The sequence below is a fragment of the Elephas maximus genome, chromosome 4, assembly GCF_024166365.1.
Source record: "Elephas maximus indicus isolate mEleMax1 chromosome 4, mEleMax1 primary haplotype, whole genome shotgun sequence".
NCBI lineage: Eukaryota > Metazoa > Chordata > Mammalia > Proboscidea > Elephantidae > Elephas > Elephas maximus.
Window position 1 is genome coordinate 85,162,431 of NC_064822.1, and position 17,234 is coordinate 85,179,664.

The following is a 17,234-nucleotide window of genomic DNA, read 5'->3' on the forward strand; positions in this document are numbered from 1 at the left end:
ACCCAGACATTACCTGGTTCTGCACCATCTTCACAGTCACTGGTATGCTCCAGCACATTGTTGTGGCCACTGTGTATTTTGATGCCTTCCTACTTAGGAACGCTCATCTTTCAGCACTACATCAAATATTATTCTGTTGTGATCCAAAGAATTTTCATTGTCTAATTTTCAGAAGTAGATTGCCAGGCCTTTTTCCTAGTCTGTCTTAATCTAGAAGCTCTGCTGAAACCTGTCCACCATGGGTTACCCTGTTGATTTTTGAAATACTGTTGGTACAGCTTCTAGCATCGCAGCAACATGCAAGCCACCACAGTACAACAAACTGACAGATAGGTAGTGGGGGTATGAATTTAGGTGCTGGGAATACAGAAGTGAGCAACACAGACAAGAAAATGACTCACTTAAGTGTATGTTGTGGAGAAAATAAACACATTACCAAGTATGAAAACATATAAGGTCAAATTAATAGAAGTGCTATAAAGAAAATAAACGATAGTAGGATAGAGAGAAAATGGAGTAGCAGTTCTAGGGACGGTGCCAGGCATGCAAAGAGCCAGAGGAAGATGACTGCAGGCAGAAGGCACGCATGTGCAAAGGCTCTGACTGGAAAAAAGTGAGGCAGTTTTGAGAAAAAGAAAAGGGCAACTGTGGCTCAGTTGTAGCTGCCTAAGGAGAGGGGCCACAGTGCGTGTGTCAGTTTGTTGTACTGTAGGGACCTGCATGTTGCTGTGATGCTGGAGAGTATGCCACTGGTATTTCAAATACCAACAGGGCCACCCATGGTGGACAGATTTCAGCAGATCTTCCAGACTAAGACAGACTAGGAAGAAGGACCTGGCAGTCTACTCCTGAAAAAATTGGCCATTGAAAACCATATGAATAGCAGGAGAATGTTGTCTGATATAATGCCAGAAGATGAGGTCCTCAGATTGGAAAGCACTCAAAATAGGACAAGGAATAGCTTCCTCTTCTAAGTAGAGTCAATCTTAATGACACGGATGGAGTCAAGCTTTTGGGACCTTCGTTTGCTGAGGTGGCACAACTCAAAATGAAAAGAAACACCCATGCCAACATCCATTAATAATCAGAACATGGAATGCACGAAGCATCAATCTAGGAAAATTGGAAGTTGTCAAAAATGAAATGGAATGCATAAAGTTCAATATCCTCTTCATTAGTGAGCTGAATGGACTGGTATCGGCCATTTTGAATCAGATGATCATATGATATACTATGCCAGGAATGACAAACTGAAGATGAATGGCATCACATTCATTGTTGAAAAGAACATTTCAAAATTTATTCTTAAGTACAACACTGTCAGTGATAGGACAATAGCCACATGCCTACAAGGAAGGTCAGTTAATACTACTATTATTCAAATTTACACACCAAAAGTACTAATGTCAAAGATGAGGAAACTGAAGACTTTTACCAATTTCTGCAGTCTGAAGGTGATAAAACATGCACTCAAGGTGCATTGATAATTATTGGTGATTGGAATGCTAAAGTTGGAAACAAAGAAGGATTGGTAGATGGAAAATATGGCCTTCGTGACAGAAACAACGCTGGAGATCACATGACAGAATTTTGCAACACCAACAACTTCTTCATTGCAAATGACTTTTTTCAACAACATAAATGGTGGCTATACATATAGACCTCACTGGATGGAAAACACACAAATCAAATCAACTACATCTGTGGAAAGAGTCAATGGAAAATCTCAGTATGATCAGTCAGAAACAAGGTCAACTGTGGAACAGACCATCAATTGCTCAGATGTAAATTGAAGCTGAAGAAAATTAAAACAAGTCCACAAGAACTAAAATGTAATCTTGAGTATATACCACCTGAATTTGGAGACAATCTCAAGAATAGATTTGACACATTGAACACGAATGACCAAAGACCACACAAGTTGTGGGATGACATCAAGGACCTCACAGACAAACAAAGCAAAAGGTCATTAAAAAAAAAACAGGAAAGAAAGAAAAGACTAAAATGGATGTCAGAAGAGACTCTGAAACTTGCTCTTGTATATGGAACAACTAAAGTGAATGGAAGAAACGATAAAGTAAAAGATCTGAACAGAAGATTTCAAGGGGTGGCTTGACAAGACAAAGTAAAGTATGATGAAATGCGCACAGACTTGGAGTTAGAAAACCAAAAGGGAAGAATATCCTCAACATTTCTCAAGCTGAATGAACTGAAGAAAAAAATCAAGCCTTGAGTTGCAATTTTGAAGGATTCTATGGGGAAAATATTGAATGAAGCAGGAAGCATCAACAGAACATGGAAAGTTCATGATAAAAACTCTCAGCAAAACAGGAATAGAAGGAAAATTCCTCAACATAATAAAGGGCATTTATACAAAGCCAATGGCCAATATCATCCCAAATGGACAGAGTCCTTTATCACCACTCTTATTCAACATTGTGCTTGAGGTCCTAGCCAGAGTAATTAGGCTACAAAAAGAAATAAAGGACATTCAAATTGGTAAGGAAGAAGTAGAAGTATCTTGGAAATTGATATGGCGCTTCCTTAAAAAGCTAGAAGTAAAATTACCATATGATCCAGTAATCGCACTTCTTGGAATATATCCTAGAGAAATAAGAGCCTTTACACAAACAGATATACGCACGCCCATGTTCACTGTAGCACTGTTTACAATAGCAAAAAGATGGAAGCAACCAAGGTGCCCATCGATGGATGAATGGATAAATAAGTTATGGTATATTCACACAATGGAATACTATGCATCGATAAAGAACAATGGTGAATCCGTGAAACATTTCATAACGTGTAGGAATCTGGAAGGCATTATGCTAAGTGAAATTAGTCAGTTGCAAAAGGACAAATATTGTATGAGACCACTATTATAAGAACTTGAGAAACAGTTTAAACAGAAAAGAAAATATTCTTTGATGGTTATGGGGGGGAGGGAGGGAGAGGGATATTCACTAATTAGATAGTAGACAAGAATTATTTTAGGTGAAGGGAAAGACAGCACACAATGCAGAAGAGGTCAGTACAACTGGACTAAACCAAAAGCAAAGCAGTTTCCTGAATAAACTGAATGCTTCAAAGGCCAGCATAGCAGGGGTGGGGGTTTGGGGACCATGGTTTCAGGGAACATCTAGGTCAATTGGCATAATAATACCGATTAAGAAAACATTCCTCATCCCACTTCGGAGAGTGGTGTTTGGGGTCTTAAACGCTAGCAAGTGGCCATCTAAGGTGCATCAATTGGTCTCAACCCACCTGCAACAAAGGAGAATGAAGAACACCAAAGACACAAGGTAATTATGAGCCCAAGAGACAGAAGGGGCCACATAAATCAGAGACTACATCAGCCTGAGATCAGAAGAGCTAGATGGTGCCCAGCTACAACCGATGACTGCCCTGACAGGGAATGCAACAGAGAGCCCCCGAGGGAGCAAGAAAGCAGTGGGATGCAGACCCCAAATTCTCGTAAAAAGACCAGACTTAATTGTCTGACTAAGACTGGAAGGACCCCAGAGGTCATGGTCCCCAGGCTTTCTGTTAGCCCAGGGCAGGAACCATTCCCAAAGCCAACTCTTCAGACAGGGATTGGACTGGACTATGGGACAGAAAATGATACTGGTGAGGAGTGAGCTTCTTGGATCAAGCAGACACATGAGGCTATGTGGGCATCTCCTGTCTGGAGGGGAGATGAGAGGGCAGAGGGGGCCAGAAGCTGAACAAATAGACATGAAAATAGAGAGTGGAGAGCACAATAAAAATTTTAAAAAATAAATAAAACTATCTCTATTTGAAGATGATACAATCTTACATACAAAAAACCCCAAAGAATCAATCCACAAGAAAGCTACTAGAACTAATAGGAGATTTCTGCCAAGTATCAGGATATAAGATAAACATACAAACATCAGCTGGATTCCTCCACACCAACAAAGAGAACTTCAAAGAGGAAATCACCAAATCAATACCATTTACAATAGCCTGCAAGAAGATAAAATACCTAGGAATAAATCTAACCAGAGATCTAAAAGGACCCTACAAAGAAAACTGCAAGACACTATTGCAGGAAACCAAAATAGACCTACATAAGTGGAAAAATATACCTTGCTCATGGATAGGAAGTGTCAACATTATGAAAATGTTAATTCTACCCAAAACAATCTATAGATACAATGCGATCCCGATCCAAATTCCAACAGCATATTTGAATGAGATGGAGAAACAAATCACCAACTTCACATGGAAAGGGAAGAAGTCCTGGATAAGTATAGCACTACTAAGGAAGAAGAACAAAGTGGGAGGTCTCACACTACCTGATTTTAGAATCCATTTTACCGCCAAGGTAGTCAAAACAGCCTGGTACCGGTACAACAAAAGATACATAGATCAATGGAACAGAATTAAGAATCCGGATGTAAATTCATCCACCTATGAGCAGCTGATATTTCACAAAGGCCCAAAGTCAGTTCAATGGGGAAAAGACAGTCTCTTTAACAAATGGTGCTGGCATAACTGGATATTCATTTGCAGAAAAATGAAACAAGACCCATACCTCACACCATGCACAAAAACTAATTCAAAATGGATCAAAGACTTAAATATAAAACCTAAAATGGTAAAGATCATGGAAGAAAAAACAGCGAAACACTAGGAGCTCTACTACATGGCATAAACAGAATACAAACCATAACTAACAATGTACAAACACCAGAAGAGAAACTAGACAACTGGGAGCTCCTAAAAATAAAACACTATGCTCATCAAAAGATGTCACCCAAAAAAAAAAGAGTAAAAAGACAACTTACAGACTGGAACAAAATTTTTGGCTATGACAAATCTTATCAGGGCCTAATCTTTAAAATCTACAAGATACTGCTAAATCTCAACAACAAAAAGACTAATAACCCAATTAAAAAATAGGCAAAGTATACAAACGGCACTTCACCAAAGAAGACATTCAGGTGGCTAAAAGATACATGAGGAAGTGCTCACGATCATTAGTCATTAGAGAAAGGCAAATCAAAACTACAATGAGATACCATCTCACCCCAACAAGGCTGGCATTAATCCAAAAAACACAAAATAATAAATGCTGGAGAGGTTATAGAGAGACTGGAACACTTATAAACTGCTGGTGGGGATGTAAAATGGTACAACCACTTTGGAAATCTATTTGGTACTTCCTTTAAAAGCTAGAAATAGATGTACCATATGATCCAGCAATCCCACTCCTTGGAATATACCCTACAGAAATAAGAGCCCTCACACGAATAGATAATATACATGCCCATGTTCACTGTAGCACGGTTCACAATAGCAAAAAGATGGAAATAACCTAGGTGCCCAGCAACTGATGAATAAACAAATTATGTTATATTTACACAATAGAATACTACGCGACGATAAGGAACAATGATGAATCTGCGAAACATTTCATATCATGGATGAATCCAGAAGGCAGTATACTGAGTGAAATTAGTCAGTCGCAAAAGGACAAATATTATATGAGATCACTATTACAAGAATTCCAGAAAAGGTTTAAACACAGAAGGAAACATTCTTTGATGGTTATGAGGGATATCATTGTTGATGTCAGATGGATCTTGGCTAAAGGCAGAGAATACCAGAAAGATGTTTCCCTGTGTTTTACTGACTAAGCAAAGGGATTCGACTGTGTGGATCATAACAAATTATGGATAATGTTGCAAAGAATGCAAATTCCAGAAAGCTTAATTGTGCTCATGTGAAACCTGTACATAGACCAAGAGGCGGTCGTTTCAACAGAATAAGGGTATATTGAGTGGTTTAAAATCAGGAAAGGTGTGTGCTAGGAGGTGTGTATACCATACTTACTCAAGCTGTATTCTGAGCAAAAAAAACTCGAGAAGGTTAAATATATGAAGAACGTGGCATCAGGATTGGTGCAAGACTCATTAATAATCTGAGATATGCAGATGGCACAATCTTGCTTGAGGAAAGTGAAGAGGACTTTGAAGTACTTACTGATGAAAATCACAGACCACAGCCTTCAGTATGGATTATACCTCAACATAAAGAAAACAAAAATCCTCACAACTAGACCAATAAGCAATGTAAACACAAATGGAAAAAATATGAAAGTTGTCAAGGGTTTCATTTTACTTGGGTCCACAATCAATGTCCGTGAAAGAAGCAGTCAAGAGTAGAAATCAAATGACATATTGCATTGGGCACATCTGCTGCAAAAGACTTCTTTAAAGTGTTGAAAACCAAGCTGTCACTTTGAGGACTAAGGCGCCCCTCACCCAAGCCATGATATTTTCAATTGCCTTATACGAATGTGAAAGCAAGACAACGAATAAGGAAGACTGAAGAAGAATCCATGCCTTTGAATTATGGTGCTGGCAAAGAATTTTGAATATACCAAGGACTGCCAGAAGAACGAACAAATCTGTGTTGGAAGAAATTCACCCAGATTGCTCCTTGGAAGCAAGGATGGCAAGATTTCGTCTCACTTACTTTGCGCTAGTTATGAGGAGGGACCAGTCCCTGAAAGAAAGACACCATGCCTGGTAAAGTAGAGGGTCAGCAAAAAAGAGGAAGACCCTTGACAAGAAGGGTTGCTGCAGTGGCTGCAACAATGGCACAGGACGAGGCAGTGTTTCGTTCTGTTATACATAGATCACTATGAGTTGGTACCAACTCAGTGGCACCTAAGAGCAACAAGAAGAGTGGGATGAGATGAGTTAGTGAAGTAGACTGGGGCTAGACTGTATAATGGGCTATGGGAGAGGTTGTATTTTATTCCAAGGACGACTGAAGTGTTTTAAGTAGGCATATGGCAGTGTAATTTAAGATTTCTCTGGTTGCTGTGTGTGTACTTCTGTCTCTCACCATAGCTCTGGTTTACACTATATTTGCTAGTGAACATAGCTGTCCTTCCCATTACATTGCGGTTCTTTGAGGGCCGTGGCAATGTTTTCTTCTTGTTTCTATCAGTTGCTCATACTACTCCCCAAGAAGTACTTTTTAAATTAAATTGAAACTTCTTGCAGCTTCTACTCTGCCTGCGATTGTAATAATCCTGATGGTAATAGTTCTAACCTTTGTAGGAAACTTGCAGATGCCAACCAGTATTTTTGCTTCCTAGTTTAATTCCTCTCAGAACCCTGGTGGCACAGTGGTTAAAGATCTCAGCTGCTAATTGAAAGGTTGGAGGTTTGAACTCACCGGATGCTCTGTGGGAGAAAGATACAGCAGTCTGCTTCCGTAAAGATCTACAGCTGTGGAAACCCTATGGGGTAGTTCTACCCTGTCCTAGAGGGTCGCTATTACAACGACTTGACAGCAATGGGTCTCCCCTCCCCAAGGCCTTCCTGCCATTGTAGAGTTGTCATTTGACTTCCTGTGTCCTAGCTAGGTCACCTCCCTGCCTTGCAGGTTGAATTTTTATAGTCGCTCTTCTGAAGAGCCTGGGGTGTGCTGCTGAGAGCGCTGGGTACTGCCTGCCTGATCTATTCTCAAAGGAAACACTGCTTCTAGTTTTATATATGGTCAGAATTGAAAAATAACAGGACATTTATTGATCACTTACAAGTGCCTGGCACATTATGTACCCAGCATCCCTTTCCACTATTTCCTAGCTGTGCAAATTTGGGCAAGTTACCAATCCTCTGTAAGTGTCTGTTTCCTCGGGTGCTGTTATTGCTAGCTGCTGACAAGTGGGCTCAGATGCATATCACCCTACGCACAACAGAATGGAACACTGCTGGCTCCTGTGCCATCCCCATGATCTGGTGCAGATGGGACTGCTGTGATCCGTTGGGTCTTCACCGGCTGTTTCTTCCCAGTCCCTCTTAGTCTGGAAGCTCCACTGAAGCCTGTTCAGCATCACAGCAACAGCCAAGCTTCCACTGACAGACAGGTGGTGACTGAGCACGAGGTGCATTGGCTAGGAATCAAACCGAGGTCTCCTGCATGGAGGGTGAGAACTCCACCCAGAATCAGCAATGCCCCCTTCCTCATGCTTAGACTGGGGATGTTAATTACAGGATCTGCCTCATAAGGTTGTTACGAGGCTTTAAAAGAGATCGCTCATGAAAAGGACTTAGGCATCTGGCACATAGTGAGCACTGGTTTTATTGTTAGTATAATTAATATTGTTAGATTTTATTTAACTCTTATCACAGCTCTGCAAGGGAAGTGTTGTTATACCCAGGGCCAATATTTAACTGGTATGCACAGATACAGGTGTCCTAGTTGTTAAAATACTGCAATCTTTCCATATTGGTTGCCAAATAACCCAAGCCTTGCAAATACCCCTATATACACACACACCCCTGGAGCCTTTTCTGCCCTGGTTGTTCCCTTCCCTCTTCATACCATCCTCGTGATCCAGCAACTAAAGTGTTGACCGTCTGGCACAGCAGGAGGCCTCCAGGATCCCACTGCATTTTCAGCCCACATGTATTCTGAGTTCTGACTGATGACTGGTTGTAATATACAGGCTGTTAAATGTTTTGAGTATTACTCTGATTATACTTATTTTACCAACGGTAAAGTGAGCTGCAATTGAGCCACCAATCTTGTAAATGGAAATACTAAGAAGTCAAATTTTGGATTCTAATGCCCAGGTTTATTCCTTTACACTGAGCTGCTCCTTAAACACTGATTAGCACTTTTGGTTTCTTTAGCTTTGTGGGCAATCATCAGGGCACCGCAGACTCTGATCAATTCAGGCGGTCGCCTATAATGTCTCAGTAGACCAGAGTCAGTGCCCTACCTACCTGCCCTTGTCTTTACTTCCCATCCCACTTCCATCACTGAAAATCATTTCAGCACTACTTGGCACAAATCCTTTTACCCAGCACTGAGGTCCAGCACCCTGAGCACTGGAACAGAGTCTTTGAGATGAAGACTCTGCATAGAGCCACACTGTTAAGTACTTACCATTTCTGTCTATTTCACAAACTAAAAGGAGGATTAGAAAGATGTTAACATATGTGCAAAATGTGGTAATTCATATATCTTACGTATGAATACTAAATAGAAAGTTAGAATAATGTACAGGATAGAACCCACAATGACAATGGGAATGGAAAAAGATCTCTCTTAAATTGAAGACACATGTCTGAAATTAAAATGTGGAGAGTGAAGGAGGTGTCCCCTTGAATGTATACACTGACTTCTTAATTGTGCCTTGCTGAGCTGCAAAGACCCCCTTGGCTTGCCTTGAAATATAAACATTTTTAAAAGTTTCTTGTTAAATTCTAAAGTCTTTACAACAGGCTTGAGTTAAAGATTGAGCAGTTATATAATTGGCATAATTAGATCCAATTTCACAATTAGCACAAATTATAAATAACAGAATCAGAACATATAATTTCATAATTGTGACACATAACAATAATGCAGAAATCAAGTTGGCAAATGGTACTAACACGGAAGGGGTGCACGTGAATCTTAGAAGAATCAATGTCTTTCAGGAGCCCAAGCATCTCGCAACCTCCAACAGTTACTGTTTAAAAATATGGTTTACCTAAACAAGATTGATTTTGACTTCCATACTCAAAAAACATCTGGATAACTGTTAGTTCTTTTCTCTCCTCATGTAACCAAAATAATGGGTGACTAGATTTCTTTTCCATCTCATTAAAAGGACACTCCCTCTCTTTCTCAGGTCTTAACGGATGATAGCAAGGAAGAACTCATTCGTAAGGGTGGGATAGGCTGAGAAACCTGCCGAGGCATGCGCCTGCCCCTTTGCTGTGAGAGCAGCTTAAGGCACATCCCTTGAGAGTGTGTGCAGGGACAGAGGGCCTGGGCTTGAGACATGGTGAGAGAGACAACAGAGGGACTAAAGTGCCTCGTCTCTCAAACCAGCCACCTGACTTTTAATATTGCAATCATTATACTTGGTTCAGTTGGCATAACCCTTCCTACTGCATCTCTGTCTTCTAATTTTAAAAGAGGGGAAGGATGACGTTTTCTAATGAGAAATTCACATTCCAATCTCTTGCAGCTATTTTGGTGTATCTTTCTGTAAATCATATCCAACTATCTGAGGGCTAAGAAGAGACCATTCGTTTATTAATTTGCTCATTATTTTATTTATTCACTCAAATGTTTTGAACTTCCTCAGGGAAGAGACTATCTTTACATACCAAATCCTTAGCACAGCTGCTAGCATACAGGGAGCACTCAGTGTTTATTGAATTGGTTTTAATACATATTAGAGATATTACCTGCCCTGGTATCGCACAGAACAAAGAGCTACCATACACCTGGTTGTGGCCTTCAAGAAACACACAATTATTTTTTGTGTAAAGACAGACAATTATGTTAACAAAAACATGAGCTAACTTGTCCTCATTTATGACATCACTGTGATGTCAGGAAGCATTTTTTTAGGCAAGAGCCAAATAAGTAGAAGAGCTATAAAGCGCCATGCATTAAGAGGAGGATGCAATCCCTACTCCAGGTGACCTGGATATATCCCTACGTGGTGCAAATGGCTAACGCACTCAGCTAACCGAAAGATTAGTGGTTCGAGTCCAACCAGAGATGCCTTGGAAGAGAGGCCTGGTGATCTACTCCCCAAAAATTAGCCATGGAAAGCCCTATGGAGCACAGCTCTACTCTGACACACATGGGTTACCATGAGTCAGAGTTGACCCTATGGCAACCGTTTTTTATGATCCCTGAATATCCACGGGTCGTCTTACGGGAAATGTCAGCCAAGGTCTCGAGAGCAGGCCTGGTACCACCAGAGCACTCGGGGGAAGCAGCAGTTCTCTACGCATACTCAGTACCTGCTCTTACAAGCACCCCTGGTTTGGTCCTGCTGTTTGCTGAATCAAGTAATAAATATCCACAAATGTCCCTAACATGTCTCAGCAAATGAACACTGAAAATCTGAAAATGTCCCCAGAATGTTAGAGAAACATCTAAAAGCCTTGGGCATTTTTTCTAACGATCTTTATTTTGTTTGTTCCTCCTCAGTCATCACCCTTTGGGTAATGGGAGAAGAAAAGGTCTTAGTGATACTTGAAGGCCATCACTAGCTTGGGATGGATGATTTATGCTTTCATACCCTTGCTTCTAATTTATTGAACTCCCTTTCGTTATTTTTACTTTCTTGTATGATTCCTCCTTTCCCCTTTTTATTTTCTGCTTTGAATAAATATGAGCTAGAAATATCAGTTCTCCTATCAAAAAATGAGGGTGTGCTTGTCAAAAGAAAATGCATTCCTACGACACCATGATCTACCCACATCTCCCTAACCTTATGCCAGAATTCAGGCATTCTGACATTGGATATTCAAACAGCTTCGTTTAGGGTGTGGAGCAAGGCAGGGGTGAGGTAATTTGAAGTTTCTGATAATAGTTCAAACTTCTGAACTACTGGATGGATGCAGAGGCACAAGTATATTTTCCAGAATATACGACTTCATTTATAATGTATGTTTTAATGAATATTGATATAAATATTGCTTACTGGCATGATAATAAAGTTGAAGTACCGGAGGTGAAAAAATATATACAGAGGAGAAATATCTACTAAACTTGTTATTTTCCCATTTCACCAAAATCAGGAGGCATTTCCTAAGCATCCCAAGAAACAACTAAGATTTAATTAAGCATCGTAGCAGGATTCAGCTGAGTTTTTTTTTTTTTTTCTCCCTGAATGAATGTGAGGAACGTCCTCATTTCCTTTTGCATAAATCCTTGAGGGTAACAGCTGTATCAGATATTAAACATTTAAACATTCTTCCAAAGCCCTACTGATAAACACACACACCAAATCAACTCTGTAAAGAAAGCTATTTTTAAGAAGCATGAACAAAAGCGGCAGGAAAATGGCTAGAAGGTTTCCTACCAAACTGTTCAGAGTAGTCACCTCTGGGGTGGTGAGAGAAAAATACACAATCTTTGAATTGAGCTGCAGACGTGCTTCAACTTTCTATGTGCTCTAGAATTTTAATCTTGCTCCAGGAGAATCACAATTACAAGGCCATAATCTCCTTGGAGGTTAGGGTAACATTTTCTGAACTGAGTTCATCAGCTACAGGCTTTCAGGAGTTCTCCAAAAAGGCTATTTCAGGAAATAAACAATCTCCCATGGGAATGACTTTTTGTTTCCATCAGACCTAAGCTAATATCACTCCTCTATTTTTTATCGCCTGGTCATTAAAATTCAGGAATGAGGCCAGCTGCCTTGGGTGTGCACTGGTTGGATGAGACATTTCATGCTGGAATAAATTTGTGAGCTCTTACCTTCCTGTCCTGGTTGTGGAGAGAGCATGGACAGAAGGGATGGGCAGAAACATGGATAAGTACATGGATACATAAAACATTGAGTGAACCAGTAACTGGTAAAATGCTGGTTTTAATGTTAAGGCTAAAGATAGGTAGACATTTTCACAGCAGCCTTCTCTTATGGTAAAAAGTCACCCGGTGATTTCTTCACTCCAAAATCCAAGACTTTCACCTGTCTCTTCTTGTAGGCCTCTTTGCAGCAACTGATATTGTTGAACTCTGGCTTTCAAATGCTTGCCTCTTGAGTTTTGGCAAGGAGTCTCTGGGTGGTACAAATGGTTAAGCACTCAACTACTAACCAAAGGTTGGCTGTTCAAATCCATCCAGAAGCTCCTGGGAAGAAGGGCCTGGCAGTCTGCTTATGAAAAGTCATGGCCTTAAAAACCCTATGGAGCACAGTCCTACTCTGCAACACATGGGGTCACTATGAGTTGGAATTGATTTGAAGGCAACTGGTTGGTTTTTTGTTTTGTTTTGTTTTTCCAGCTTCTGGCACATTCTACTTCCTGGTTCCCTTCTGCCTCTTTATTGCCTCCTTTTCTATTTATTTTACTGATCTTTCTTTTTTTTTCCTAAACAGGGGGGACTCCAGGTTCTGTCTCTGGTTTTCTCTTCTCTCTGTACTTCCTCACTTCTCCCATCTTTCTCTAATCTGATGACTTCAATTTTCATTCTATGTGGACAGTGATAACTGTCATTTGCTGAATACTTACACTGTGCAAAACACTTTTGTACATTTCACCTCATTGATCTCACAACAATCCTTTGGCAGACGTAGCATTTTCCCCATTTTAGATGAGGAGGTGGAGGTAGGAGCTCAGATACGCTGCAAGACTCATCTAAGATATCCAAGATCACACACCCAATAAGTGGCAGAGACAAGGTTTGAACCCAGATCTTTCTCGCTCCAAGGCAAACACTGTTGTCACTAAACTGTTTCTCTTAACCCTAACTCTTGGCCTCCTAGTCTCACTTCAAAATCAACAAGTCTTATACTCTAACCAGCTTCTCCTCCTGACACACTTACTTTCTAAAACCAAAACACCACCTTCCTCCCAATGACCAGGTTCACAATGTCAGGCATCTTTGGCTCATTTTCAGTCTCTGGTTGCTCCCTATATTGTAGTTTATGTCTTCCTACACAGATCATAAGCTCTTGAAGGGAAGGACACAGAGCCACTGTGATCTCTCTCTCTTGACACTTCAGTGTTCTGCAAAATAGGTGCTCACTAAGTGTTATCCTTGGGACAAAGCAGTAAGGAGGGTCATGCTCTTCTAAACCCTCACACTCAAATAATGAATTCCATTTTTGTAGAATGATTTTTGAGAAGAAAAATGCAGTATACAGCTATGTTTATAATCAATTATTGTCAAGTTCACTCCAGCTCATGGCAACCCCATGTGTGTCAGAGCAGGGCTATGCTCCATGGGATTTTCCAGAAGCAGATTTCCAGGCCTTTTTTCTGAGGTGCTTCTGGGTAGACTTGAGCCTCAACCGTTTGGTTAGCAGCTGAGAGCATTAACTGTGTGCACATCCAGGGACTCCACGTTTATTATAAGAATACAGTAATTTAAATCAGATGGTATGAGAGTCACTAAATGTGTATCTTGATACACTAAAGTTGTAACTTTGGCTTCCCTTGGGGCACTTAGTTTTAATCTTCTGTGAGTCAGAAGAAACTCCAAATCATTGACAACCACACTCTCTAAGCAATGCTACTGATCTCACTGAGAAATTATAAGCAACTACATATGGCAAGATCAATGCAAGTCCATCACCAATAACGGTAAATCAACCTCGAGTGTATGTTGACAGGGAGCCAGTGCTCACCAACTTGGGTTAAACAATATACTGTTCCCAAACACAATTTTTCATTTCTTAAACCCTTGATTTTTAAAATTCAAAGACTTTCTCAAGTACAAATCCTCTGTTCATATTTGATAATAAGAAAGCTCCAGATCTGTGGAATTGGAATGCTAGCAATGACAGGAGGCATGAAGTCAAAGGACGATAATACCTGGGCAGTTGAGATTTGTATAACCAAGGAATACACTGGGAGCCAATGATTTAACCCATCTAGGGGTTCTTCAACGATTGACAGTTCTATTTAAAAGTTAACAAAGTAATTCCTACAACCTTTGTATTTGGGGAGGAGGTAGAGTACAGAAGGTGAAAACATCTAAAACGCAATATAGTCACAGACAAAAACTCTGTGATCACTCACCACGATCATTTGAGCCACATAACTTTCAGGTCCAGTGTATTCAGTTGGGTCTTTCACTTTCACCAGGACGATGAAGTACAAATAATGCCACATATTGTGTTCTGACTTAATGTGCTCTTCAAATGAAACCGTTTTATTATCAAACTTGTCCCTCTCAAGTCCTGCAAAACACAGGAAACACAATATGTGTAATCTGTCATTTAGTCAGCATTTCCTTTTTAGCATAAAAACAAAACATAGTAATTATAGTGAAAATGCTTTCTGAAAGACTGTGCCGATTTAAAATGTTATGATTAAAAACAATACAGCACACAAGACCTTCAGAAAAAAAGGCCATAGTTTACAGATTTCTTTCCAAGTAATATTTTTTTTTTCCCATGGATTCTTGGAAATGCAGTCTTATTATAGATGTAAAATGTGAAGATAGTTTAAAATATAGCCATATCAAGATTGTCAAATTTAACAGGACTGCAAGTCTAAGATTAAGAGGTAAAAAAGATTGTGTGAGAAAAAGTATTCTTGCTAATTAGGACAGAAAAAAAAAAATGTCCTTTACCCATATCATTCTATCTAGAAACTTGGGTAAGCAGAGGGAAGGCAGCTGAGGGTCATCTCTTCAAAGCCACTTACAATCAGTAAAGGGCAACCGAATGTAGACAGCAATCTGTGCTATGAATGAAATGAAGATTTAGGCACTCGTGCAGCCTTCTACACTATTGTGTTTCAGGCATTTTTGGGAGGGGATGGCCTGTTCAATTTCCAGGGCATATTTTGAGCCTCTGGAAGGACACTGAAGAGAGGCTCTGGGTAGTAAGATTCTTTTCTCTCAAAGGTCTAAGAATGTGTGAAAGGAAATGAATGGAGATGAAGAAAAACATCTCTGGAAAAATGGATTAGATTGCCAAGGAAAATGGGATGTTGGGAATCAGTCTGGTTTTGTAGTTCAGATATTGGAGAAGAAGCCAGGAAATTTAATTCCAATCTTGGCTACTCTTTTCCTAAGTATATATTTTTAAAAGTCCACTCAAGCCTGATTAAGACTCTTTAAATAATAAGATATAAAGCATGATAAGTAAAAAATCTGTCCCAATGAGGGATGCCCTTTTAACTTACATTAATGGATATTACGGAAAAGACCACGAAATTTAGCTGGCTGATGGCTATGTCTCACCTTATTTGACCTATCATCAGCTCAGCCTGCCCCAAATAAACTTCATTCCTTTTCCCCAAACTTGCTCCATCCACAGGCCTCCACTTTTCATTTGAAGATAACTCCACCCTTCCAGTTACTCAAGCAAAAGCCTAGGAGTCATCCTTAAATCCTCTCTTTCTCTCACATACCACATCCAATCCATGTTTAAAATTTTTTTGGCTCTACCTTCAAAATATATCCAGCATATAATCACTTCTCACCACCTCTACTGCTACCACCTTGGTTGGATCCATTATTATCTCTTATGTGGATTACTGCAATAGCCTCTCAACCAAGGAAGAACAGAGGAGAGCAAAATGAATTCTGGTCAGGTACATTTTAAAAGGTTTCAAGAAAGTGTAAAGCTTTAAAAAACCTGGCTTTGGAACATGATTATGACAAATGGAGAAGTAGATGGTAATAAAAGGTATTTAATTTTTATCGAGCACCTACTTTGTGCTGACAAGTATAAGGTATGTAAATATGCTATTATAATTACTATAGTCCAACATGACTATTTGAGGAAACAGATTCATAGTGATTAAACAAATTACTCAAGCTAGCACCTCTAGTGAAAAAACCAGTCAGTATTTAAAGAAAAACATCTCTTGATTCCAAAGCCCATGTTCTGTTGCCTTCTGGACAGAGGATATGACATGGCAAAGCTAGAGATGAAAGCAGGTGACTTTTTTGAGGTGTGTTACATTGTCTGACGTGATTAGAAAGGGCCACTGGGAAATGAAGATGAAACGGTATAATTGGCACAAGCCATGAAGTGCTTAAATGCAATGCCAAGGAGTCTGCACTTTATTCTAAAGGTAACTGATTGATTGCTCTGAACTGTACTTTAAGTAAACTCCTGTGGCAGGACTTAGAGGAAGACTGTGGGAGAAGAGGCTCAGGGTGGGGAGATCAGTGCACAAGAGCAGAAGAGGGGGAAATGCAAAAGAAGGGAAATTGCTTGTCTTTCATCTTCATATGTTCTTGTTCTCCAAGCTTCATCATCCATTTCCATAGTTTGAATGATCATCATGCTGATGATTTCTCAATCTTTATCCCCCAAACTGACCCTTCTTCTCAACTTGAGTTTCTATTTCCAGCTGTTACTGAATAATCAGCCTGGATAGCTTGCAGGCATGTCAAACTTAACTCATCAAGAATTTGTTTGTTTGGCCCTTCTTCACCTTTGCTAATGAAGTCCCAAGCAACCAGGCGTGACAGTGCACTATAATCTACTTGGGGCACATTCATTGTAGTCACCTGAATTTCTCACCATACTCCACGCACACCCAGTCCTTTGAAAATGCTATGCCTCTATCTACTCTCTTTTCTGCTTTGCAGGTGGTCCTCCTTCAGACCTAGCTCAATCACTGGCCTCACTCTGGGTCCCTCAGACTCAGCCAGTTGGTTGATTCTCTCTGAGCCCACAATACTTTGTTACGAAAATTTATCTGTTTCTACGTTAGCCTCTACTACTTTATTGTCTCATTTATTTTTGTATTACCAGCACATGG

General features: G+C 40.0%; 1 protein-coding gene across 1 annotated transcript in view; it reads right to left on the reverse strand.

Moving 5' to 3' along the window:
- Positions 1 to 17,234, reverse strand: part of ITPR2 (inositol 1,4,5-trisphosphate receptor type 2) — a 523,041-nt gene that overhangs the window by 38,814 nt on the left and 466,993 nt on the right. The window contains exon 55 of the mRNA XM_049882682.1: positions 14,529 to 14,689. Within this exon, the coding sequence (XP_049738639.1) occupies positions 14,529 to 14,689 (161 nt within the window). The remainder of the gene's footprint in view (positions 1 to 14,528; positions 14,690 to 17,234) is intronic.